The sequence below is a fragment of the Bos mutus genome, chromosome 5, assembly GCF_027580195.1.
Source record: "Bos mutus isolate GX-2022 chromosome 5, NWIPB_WYAK_1.1, whole genome shotgun sequence".
Classification (NCBI taxonomy): Eukaryota; Metazoa; Chordata; class Mammalia; order Artiodactyla; family Bovidae; genus Bos; species Bos mutus.
Window position 1 is genome coordinate 66,453,572 of NC_091621.1, and position 11,457 is coordinate 66,465,028.

At 38.0% G+C, this 11,457-nt stretch overlaps 1 protein-coding gene across 1 annotated transcript in view; it reads left to right on the plus strand.

Annotated features, from left to right (window-relative positions):
• Positions 1–10,945, plus strand: part of LOC138987878 (uncharacterized) — a 165,885-nt gene extending 154,940 nt beyond the window's left edge. Inside the window, exon 4 of the mRNA XM_070370121.1 lies at positions 9,857–10,945. Coding sequence (XP_070226222.1) covers positions 9,857–10,203 — 347 coding nt within the window. The 3' untranslated portion in view covers positions 10,204–10,945. The remainder of the gene's footprint in view (positions 1–9,856) is intronic.
• The last annotated feature ends 512 nt before the right edge of the window (positions 10,946–11,457 follow it).

The following is an 11,457-nucleotide window of genomic DNA, read 5'->3' on the forward strand; positions in this document are numbered from 1 at the left end:
ATTGTCAGGCTGGTAAGATTTTATTTTCCAAGACCAAAGTTCTTATTAAACAGCCATTTCTGGATAGACTTGTCCTGTCAATAATGGGGATTAGGCAGTGATAGGTGCTTACATGTCTTAACTTTCTTCTGAATTCAGAACCAGTTGATAGGGAGCCAGAGAGAGGGAAAAAACAAAAAAAAAAAAAAAAAAAACCAAAAGAATACACCTTCTACTGATAAAGCTGCTTGGACAATATGAGTTCAGTGTACAGTCATGACCAAGACTTTCCATACTCCTCCTCAAGTCCAAATGGGAGATGACATACCAACGGAAATTTTCAGTTTGCAGGACAGATTAACAGGCAGAGTCACCACTTCACACTCAGTGTGGTCAACAGTGGAAAGAAGAAAGTGTAGGCCTCAGAAAGTGTTAATCACTCAGTCATGTCTGACTCTTTGAGATCCCATGTAGCCCACTAGGCTCCTCTGTCCATGAAATTCTCCAGGCAAGAATCCTGGAGTGTGTTACCAATTCCTTCTCAGGGGATCCTCCTGACCCAGGGATCAAACCCAGGTCTCTGGCATTGCAGGCAGATTCTTTACCATCTGAGACACCAGACCTCCATCTAGAAAGTAAGCATGGGCTTGATTCACACGAGTTTGAGAATGAGAAACAGATCCAAACATAATCTGTTGTGGAAAGGTAGATTTGAAAAATATGGCAAGAATGCAGTGGATTTTATTTTCATCTCCCCAAATCACTAATTAAATAAAATGCTCTTTCAACTTACATACAGAAGGTGGCAGAAATAAAAATGGAAGTTACTCTTCACTAAAGTTCTAAAAGAACCGTATTACTATTTTAAGAGCCAGGTAAGGGAGCACCTAAACAAAAGAAACAAACATTAACAAATCTAAAGGGGGAAATAGAATTTCTGCCCAAAGGCAAACAAGAGACAAAGAAGTTGTTAATTAGTGATGACTGCTAAGGTGAAAAGTCTGTGCTGGCCTGGTGCTAATGTCGCCCTTCTGAGCCACAGGTAAGAGGCACAGGCTGAGGAAATCCGCAGGCAAGGAGAGGCTCTGAAGAAATAACCAGCTGGGCTGGTGCCCTGGCAACCTCCCAAGCTGGAAAGCACAGACTTGTGTTGATGATTGTCCAAAAGCTGTATGTGGGCCCAATAGGAAATAGTGATTTTTTTTTTTTTAAATAAGCTTTTGTCATTATAAAGGTAGTACCTGCAAAGTAGAATGTTGGATCTATTGGGCTGTCTGAAAAGTTCCTTCATTTTTTTTAATTAAAAATAATGTAAATTTAAATTTTTATTTAAAAATAAAAGACACATTTGTCACTTTTACCAGGAACTTTATTGAACAGCATATTCACGGTTTTGTTTCACTGTGCTGTGCTGTGCTGTGCCTAGTTGCTCAGTCATGTCTGACTCTTTGAGACCCCATGGATTGTAGCCCACCAGGCTCCTCTGTCCATGGGCACTCTCCAGGCATGAATACTGGAGTGGGTTGCCATCCCCTCCTCCAGGGGATCTTCCCAACCCAGGGATCAAACCCAGGTCTCCTGCATTGCAGACAGATTCTTTACCATCTGAGCCACCAGGGAAGCCCGAGAATACTGCAGTGGGTAGCCTATCCCTTCTCCAGGAGATCTTCCTAACCCAGGGATTGAGCTGGGGTCTTCTGCGTTACAGGCGGATTCTTTACCAGCTGAGCTAACAGGGAAGCCCTTTGTCCCACGGCCTTCTGCCATTTTTCAGGCAACTTCAACTTTCATCTTCCCAAAACTGTTTATCTTTTCAAGCAAAGAACTGTTCCAGGTGCCTTTGACAATCTTCCAGGGAATTGAAATTTTTTCCATTAAGAGAATTTTATAAAGAAATAAATGGACATCTGAAGGTGCAATGTCTGGTGCACGCAGCCAATGAATCAGAACTTCCCAGTCAAGCTATAACGGTTTTTGCCTGGTCATCAAAGAAACATGTCATCTTGAGCTATCCTGAAGGAAAATCATGCATTCCCTTTTGACTAATTCCAGATGCTTCCTGCTAAGTGCTGCTTTCTGTGGGTCTAATTGGGAGCAGTACTTGTTGGAAGTAATCATTTGATTTTCCAGAAGGAGCTTATAACAGAGCTCCAGTCCCACCATATATACAACATCACCTTTTCCAGATGAAGACTGGACTTCAGTGTGCTTGGTGGCGGTTCATTTTGCTTGCCCTAGGATTGCTTCCATTCCACATTACTGTACAGTATTTACTCACTTTCATTGCTCATCACAATTTGTTTTGAAAACAGAACATTTTTGTTACATTTAAGTAGAGAATAGCACGCAGAAATAGTCAAGAAAGTTTTTTTCACTTGACCTATGTGGAACCCAAACATCAAAGTGATGAACACAATCAAGCTAGTGCAAATGATTTTCAGCACTTGATTTGGATATTTTGAGCATGTCAGCTCTCTCTCATGTGGTGTAATGCTGATTGTTCTCAATTAATGTCTTGATTTGACAACTATTAACTTCAACTGGTCTACCTGACTGTGGAGCATCATCCAGTGAGAAGACTCCAGCATGAAACTTTACTAACCACTTTTAAAAAATATTTTGTTTGCTTATTTATGGCTCTGCTGGGTCCTTTCTCTAGGTGCACCAAGTAGGGGCCACTCTCTAGTTGTGTGCAGGCTTCTCTCTTGTGGAACACGGGCTCCAGGGCACGCAGTCTTCAGTAGTTGTGGCTCCCGAGCTGCAGGACACAGCCTCAGTAACAGTGGCACACAGGCTCAATTGTTGCACAGCATGTGGGATCCTCCCAGATCAGGGATCGAACCCGCGTCTCCTGAATTAGCAGGCAGACTCTTTACCACCAAGCCATCACAGAAGCCCTGCAAATCACTTGTGAGACATTCAGTCAGTCATAGTACCATCTGCATACCCCACACAAATCTTTTTTTGTGTTTTTACCTTTCTTGAAATAATAAAGCATCAGTTCAGTTCAGTCACTCAGTCATGTCTGACTCTTTACGACCCCATGAATCACAGCACGCCAGGCCTCCCTGTCTATCACCAACTCCCGGAGTTCACTCAAACTCATGTCCATCGAGTCGGTGATGCCATCCAGCCATCTTCTGCCGTCCCCTTGTTCTCCTGCCCCCAATCTCTTCCAGCATCAGGGTCTTTTCCAATGAGTCAATTCATTGCATGAGGTGGCCAAAGTATTGGAGTTTCAGCTTCAGCATCAGTTCTTCCAATGAACACCCAGGACTGATCTCCTTTAGGATGGACTGGTTGGATCTCCTTGCAGTCCAAGGGACTCCCAAGAGTCTTCTCCAACACCACAGTTCAAAAGCATCAATTCTTTGGCACTCAGCTTTCTTTATAGTCCAACTCTCACATCCATACACGCCCACAGGAAAAACCATAGCCTTGACTAGACGGACCTTTGTTGGCAAAGTAATGTCTCTGCTTTTCAATATGCTATCTAGGTTGGTCATAACTTTCCTTCCAAGGAGTAAGCATTTTTTAATTTCATGGCTGCAATCACCATCTACAGCGATTTTGGAGCCCCCAAAAATAAAGTCTGATACTGTTTCCACTGTTTCCCCATGCTGAAAATGTTGCTTTTTTTCTTTTATCTTTCATATTAAAACAGCTACACAAAAAGTCATTGAGTTGGACGGCATCACCAATTCAATGGACATGAGTTTGAGCAAGCTCTGGGAGATGGTGAAGGACAGGGAAGCCTGGCATGCTGCAGTCCATGGGGTCACAAAGAGTTGGACACAACTGAGTGAAGAACAATGACAACACTTTTGTGTAGTTTTGTGCTTTTTAGCCACCAATTTTGATGTTTTTAAAAAAATGCCTGCTGATATGATAGCTGTCACAATACAAGCTAACAAAATTGTTTTGAATGAAGTTAAAAACGACTGAGTGCTACTAGAGCCATCTTATGGATAAAAACTAACAAAACTTCTGGCCAACCCAGGAAAATGAAAACAACCATATTCCCTACCCAGATGTTTACCACTGTTAACAGTTTATTGTATATCTTTATTTATCCCTATACATGCATAGACATATTATATAAATATGTATTTTTCATTGAAGTGGTTTTATCATACTTAATGTACAGTTTTGTAACTTAGCCACTTTTTTAAAATTAAAAATCTCCACCTTTCCAGATCAATACATTTTCATCTTATCTAAAACCCCAATTCAGTTTTGCTCATTAGTCCCCAAAATATCCTTACTTTGAAAATAGTAACTGAAAGCAAAGAATTATTATTTATTTTTCCTTTCCTATAGGAACCATATTTCAGGATAACCAAAGTGTTCCAAGTAATGAAGTTTACTGAGGAATGTCAGAATAAGGCAGAAATAATTAAATTAGAATTATTTTACAGTTATTGAAATTATTGGCTCACATGAGGGTTTTAAATGAGTGTTAAAGGATAAGCTTCATGTTTGAAGAGGAAATAGACATCTCTGTAGTATCAAAGTAATGTCATACAAATTGCTTCTTAGTCACAAGTTCATAAAGTAAGGATAAGCCTGCCATATCGTTAATTCAGTTATCAGTTTAAGTGTCAATAATTGTCATCAAATATCATGAAAGATACTATATAAAAATATACTACATCATCTACAAGTATTCCAAAATGTAAACCTTGAACCCATCAAGTCTTTACATTTAATATCTTTTAGAGAAGGAGGTCAAAAAGTCAGTTTTACAACTATGAAAAATCATATTCTGGGTTGGTAAGCAAATGGGAAGGCAAAATTAAAAAAAATAAAGAGATATATGCATTGTGCTTAGGGATACATTTTGTTTTACTATGACTCACTGTACTTAAGAAATGAGTTTGGCAAGAGGTGACTGGTTTAGAGTGTTGACTCCATGTATGGTAAGAGAGCTGGTGGGAAATCTTACTTGAACGGAGAACACAACTCTGAAATTGAGTCAATCACCTGGTTGCTGAAGAGATGTCTTTCATTATTACGTTACATGTGAGATCCTTATATTTGAAATGAGGATCGTCCAGATTCTGAAATAAACCTGCTGCCATGGCCTGAAGTTATGCTTATCTATGTATCATTTGTAATTCTTAGAATTAGGCCAGTTGATGCAAAAGTTTGGTATCAAAGGAAAGTTGGTGGAGTATTTAGTCTCTGTATTATTTTCCATCAATTGAGTTGAGTGAAAATACAGCTAGTAACATTGTATAGATTGTGGTATTTCCAAAAGATTGTAATGGTAAGAGTTTCTTTTTCTTGAGTTCTATGACTCCTATAACAACACTGTAAAATAGGCTTTTAAAATATCCACTTTACAGATGAGGAAAAGAGCTCTGGTGAGGTCACATAGCTTATAAATGACGTGGTTAGGATTAGAATAGAGATCTGTCTGATTTTAGAGTTGGAGCTCAACTCCTTTACACTACACTACTTTGGTGAGTCAAATTTATATTAATAAACTTTGTAACATTGATTGAAGTGATTTTTGGGATTTTTGGGGACCTAATAGTCATACTAACTTAAAACAGTTTCTAAATTATCACTAGTAACCTAATGGGATTTCTATGCATGAAATAAAAGTACTTAGTTCTTGTCAAATATTAGCATTAAAGAAATAAAACATTAACAGAATACTTCTGATTTTCTTTTCAGATGTCAGTGCTATTCAAAGCAAAGCCTAAGCTCTTACTTGACATTTTGGGCTACTTTTTATGAATTTGACAGTTGTGCATTTGGAATCTGTTCAAATTCTATTTGTGGCTAAATCATGTGAGTGCCAAGGAGATCAGTACAACTGCTTGTTAGCATCTCTAGAGTAATCTTTATTTGTAGACTGTCTTATATAAATTTAAAGATGTTAACATGCTCAATCAGATCTATTTGCCACAGGTTATATAATGTTAGGCTTTTCACAGTAGTTTAACAGAGGTTTGGAGCAAATAATAGGTAGTGTGAGTTGCTTTTGATTTGAATACTTTTACTCAGAAAAATTATAGACATGATAAAGAGGAAACAATTATTATATTTTGTTAAGGGTAGAAAATAAGTAATAGTTGTAGAGTACATTCCCATTAGCCTCACCTATAGGTAGATAAAAGAAGCTTACATGTTTTAAGGTTTTTTTTTTTTTTTAAAGCGGGGGGCACAGTTATAGTTGAGAATATGTTTAATAAATGAGACATTTTGGGACTTCCCTGGTGGTCCAGCGGCTAAAACTCCATACTCCCAATGTAGGGGACCAGGTTTGATCCCTGGCTGGGTAGGTAGATCCCACATGCTAATTAGATCCCACATGCTAAGAGTAGATCCCACAACTAAAGATTTTACATGCTGCAACAAAGACCTCATGTGCTCCAGCTAAGACCAAGTACAGCCAAATAAATAAACAAAAAAGAAATATTTTAAAAATAGATTATCACACTTAAAACCATAATTCTTTAATATCATGTATCATCAAGTCATGACAGAGGATGAGATGAGATGGATGGCATCACCAACTTGATAGACATGAGTTTGAGCAAGCTCTAGGAGTTGCTGATGGACAGGGAAGCCTGGTGTGTGGCAGTCCATGGGGTCACAGAGAGTCAGATACGACTGAGTGACTGAACTGAACTGAAGTGAACATGAAGTCAGTATTAAAATTTCCCTGTTGTTTTTGTTTAGTCGCTAAGTCATGTCCAACTCTTTGTGACCCCATGGACTGTAGCCCGCCAGGCTCCTCTGTCCGTGGAACTTCCCAGGCAAGAATACTGGAGTGGGTTGCCATCTCCTCCTCCAGGGGAATCTTCCAGACCCAGGGCTCGATCCCTGGTCTCCTGCTTGGCAGGCAGATTCTTTACCACTGAGCCACCCGGGAATATCCCATTAATGTCTTCTTATGGAAGTGGTTTGTTTGACTCAGAGGTCCGTACGTTGCATTTGGTTGGTGTGTCTGATGCATCTCTTTTAACCCATGACAGTGCCTTTCTTTTCCTTGCCTTCATTTGTGAATAAAGGTCATTATCTCCCAGAATTTTCCCTGTTCTTAGATTAGATCCTTGTGTTTATATAGGGTACTATTTTTGTAACAATATAAGAAAGGAGGGCAGAGTTAGAATGCAAATGATGTCAGGTCCAAGACTATTGGCTGATAGCAAAAAATAGTGGAAAGTAATCAACAATGAAGGCCCACTAGGGGTACAGTCTTCAGCCATCTCTGGAAAGGAGTTGACATTCAAAGACAAAGTCTTAAATGGGGCTGTGTCAACTCCAGCTCATTTCTAAGAGGGGGTTACCGAGGCTTGTGGTTAAAGGAAATGACTGGGGGAATGGGACTGGGAGCCTCATTTAGCTGTGCATGTAAGAATACTAGACAAAAGTAAAGCTCCCAAAGGAGTTGACTGAAAACAAGTAGAGAGGAGTATCAACAAGACCTAGAACAAAGGGATGATCCTGACAGGAATGCACCAGACAGATGTTACTGGAATATAGGGTAGGTGCTTTTTTTCTCCATTTTGTCACCTCTGGGTTCCAGTGTTCTAGATGGGTAGGAGAGACACTACCTACCTAGAGAATCTGGTGGAAGTCATCTAGGTCAGTAGGATCTGTCCTTGTTGGGAGGGGTGGGTAGATGGCTGCTACCTGATCATGCTGGAATATGGCACCTTCATCCAGCGGACAGCAGAAAGGACAGTTTTGAAACACTGTTAGTTTATAGGGTGAGGCGTCTTGCTCTCTTCTCATTCATTTCAGGAAAGAGGTGGAGTAATATAGATTCTTGATAGATATTTTTTTGAAAGAGAATGGGCCTCAGTTCTGGTAAAACTGATAACTTATTGCATCGAAGAATTAAAGTACTCTGGTTTAAACAAACTGAATTACTTGTAACCTCTCAGAAAGTTTGTAGATATGTACATACAAGCTGAACAAAGTTAACTGGAATAATCTATAGTAGTAATATGTAATCTTTTATATGTTAAAAGATACAAAGAAATAAAAGTCATTTCAGCATTCTGCAGTGAAATTACACTTTTATTAAGAAAGTATTATAGAAGAAAGTATATTTTGAATAATATCATGGGGGCTGAGGGAAAGAGAGTAAAGCTTTGGTGAAAAAAATGAAGTATAATTCCTGTACCATCTTTGCATTATAGCTGCCACAATTTTAGGACCTTAACGGATTGTGTGGCCTATGTTTCCCATCTTTACATTATTATACACTCTCCTAAAATTGGAATAAAAAATATATTTAGAACTTGTAATATGTAGTCGGATAGTCATCAGAAAGAGATGGGTTCGTCTTTTAAAAATTTATTTGGCGCTTAGAGTGCCCTCTGAGCTGAATTAAAACTCAGGAGTCAACCCTAACACCTGAGCATAAATTTTTAACTATTTCCAGAGATGTATTAAAAGTCACATCATGCACCTAACTTTGAATAGGCAATGTGGGTGGAAAGAGTAGGCAGAGCTTTTCAACAAGATTTAATTGTTATTAACCTGTGAATATGTAATTACATAATTCATTATGATGAACTTTCATTTTTAGACTTCTGTGGTGGGAATCACTAATGCTTCAGTTATGTGAAAAACAGTAATAATTCTGTTTTTTATTATTCCAAATCCTGATCTCCTAAATATATGCTAATTTCTTAGCCTGATTATTAGTGAATCATCTTCATTGGTACATTATGCAAATTTGAACTAAGAATGTCATTATGAAGAAAAACGCTTAAAATGCAGCACCAGTAGAGTTATTTAAAATGAGAATGCCAATAAAATATTAATATAATTTTGCCTATATGGATGAGAAAAGAGCAAAAAAATGGAAATGTTTAGTGATTTTGCTTTTTAAGGCATATTCTAGGTGGAGATAATAATACAAATGGGTGACATACTTGGTCCAATGAGGTCTATTGAATAGTAACTGTAAAGTGAGAATTTGATTGGACTTATCCTGCTGTTAGGCATATGGATGATTATTTTTCATTTAAAATATTAAAATAATTTTAACAGTTCTGTTTTGCATAATCAATAGTTTTTATATTTATGCAAATATGTGCCACTTTCAAATGTCTTTCAGTCTCAACTCTCAGACCTCCCATTTGGGATCATTTCATTTTTGTCTGAGGAAAGATATTTCTTCTTTAGACTTTCTGTTGGTGGGAATCTATTATCAGCAAACTCTGCTCTTGCTTGCCTGAAAATGCCTTTATTCTTGTGGCATTCTTGAAAGATCTTTCCACTGGTTATTGAATTGTAGACTGACAGTCATGTTCTTTTAGCCCATGGAGGATATTATTCCACTGCCTTTTGGTCTCTGTTGTTACTGATGAAAAGTCAGTTATCAGACACTTTTGAGGATAATCTGTATTTTTTTTCCTCTGCTACTTTTATGGCTTTCTTTTCTGTTTTTGGTGTTCTACAGTGTCACTATAATGTATCTAAACATGGATTTATTATTCTTTAAATCACTTGGGATTTGAGAGACTTTTTTAGGATGTGGGTTGGAGTCTTTCATCAGTTCTGGAAATTCTCATCCATTATCTTGCCAAATATTGCCTCTGCACAATTTTCTCTTTCCTATTCTTCTGGAGCTATAATTCAAATTAGTTTAGATTTTCTCATAATGTCTTCCATATCAATTAACATCTCTTTTATATTTTTCTGTTGCATTTGGGATAACTTCATCATCTCTGTCTCCTAGTTCCCTGATCATACTTCTGCTCTGTCAAATAGACTAGTAAACTTGCCCACTGACAATTAAACTTGTCAATTTTTTTCAAATATCTGCAGTCTTTTTTTATAGTTTCTTATTCTCTGTACATATTTTCAAGCTTGTTTTTATTTTTTATTCATGTTTTATATGTAGAGTACATCATGAGAAATGCTGGGCTGGATGAAGGACAAGCTGGAATCAAGACTGTCAGAAGAAATATCAGTAACCTCAGATATGTAGCTGATACTGCCCTTAAGGCAGAAAGCAAAGAGGAACTAAAGAGCCTCTTGATGAAGGTGAAAGAAGAGAATGAAAAAACTGGCTTAAAACTCAATATTCAAAAAACAAATCATGGCATCCAGTCCCATCACTTCATGGCAAACAGATGGGAAAACAATGGAAATAGGGAGAGACCATTTTTCTGGGCTCCAAAATCACTGAAGATGGTGACTGCAGCCATGAAATTAAAAGATGCTTGCTCCTTGGAACAAAAGCTATGACTAACCTAGACAGTGTATTGAAAAGCAGAGACATTACTTTTCCAACAAAGGTCCATCTAGTCAAAGCTATGGTTTTTCCCAGTGGTCATATATGGATCTGAGAGTTGGACCATAAAGAAAGCTGAGTGTCAAAGAATTGATGCTTTTGAACTGTGGTGTTGGGAGAAGACTCTTGAGAGTCCCTTGGATTGCAAGGAGATCCAACCAATCAATCCTAAAGGAAATCGGTCCTGAATATTCACTGGAAAGACTGACGCTGAGGCTGAAACTCCAATACTTTGGTCACCTGATGCAAATAGCTGACTCACTGGAAAAGACCCCAATGCTGGGAAAGACTGAAAGCAGGAGGAGAAGGGGATGACAGAATATGAGATGACTGGATGGCATCACCAATTCAATGGACATGAACTTGGGCGAGCTGCGGGAGATAGTGAAGGACAGGAAAGCATGGTGTGCTGCAGTCCATGGGGTTGCAGAGTCGGACACGACTGAGCTACTGGACAACAGCAACAATATACTTTATATATTTTATAGTCTGTGTTTGGTAATTTCCGTAGTTGAAGTTGTTTTAAATCTGTTTCTGTTTAAGACAGTAAATTTTCTGTGTAGACTTGGGGATGGGTGTATATGCTATTATGGGGGAAGTTTATTTCTAGTACATCTTTAAACTGAATAAATAATTCTTGGAACACTTCTCTCTCTCTCTGTATGTGTGTGCCCATAGGACAGGTCATGGCTTTTGTCTCTTATTAGATAAAGAAAATCTCATGTAAACTGGGCTTGGCAATGTCCAAATGGTAAAAGCATGCTTTAGCATCTGCTCACCTCTCTAAGTTTCTGCCTTCACTTAATTTCTTTGACCTACTAATTTCTTTATTGCCAGTTAATCAATGAGATACCTAGTCCATAATATTGCCAAAAACAAAGCCTATGCTTTATCTTAAAGTTTATTATCCAAACTTTCTTGGAGGGATATTTTCTTAAGATAAATAAGAGTAAGCAGAAATGCTTAAAATCAATATGCAAATATTTTGCAGAGAAATCTGTAGATTTTATAAGTAGACTTTCTTTTTAATATAAATTTTATTTGAGTCTATCAGATACCTGGCTGACTGTTTTGTAGGTCTCTATCATTTCATTTTATTAAACAGAAGTTTACATATTGTTCCAGAGTGCATTTAGTCTTTGAACCACTAACCTGTTGGTTAAAATTCACTTTAGGTGCTCTGTGAGGTTATGTTATATAACAATTTC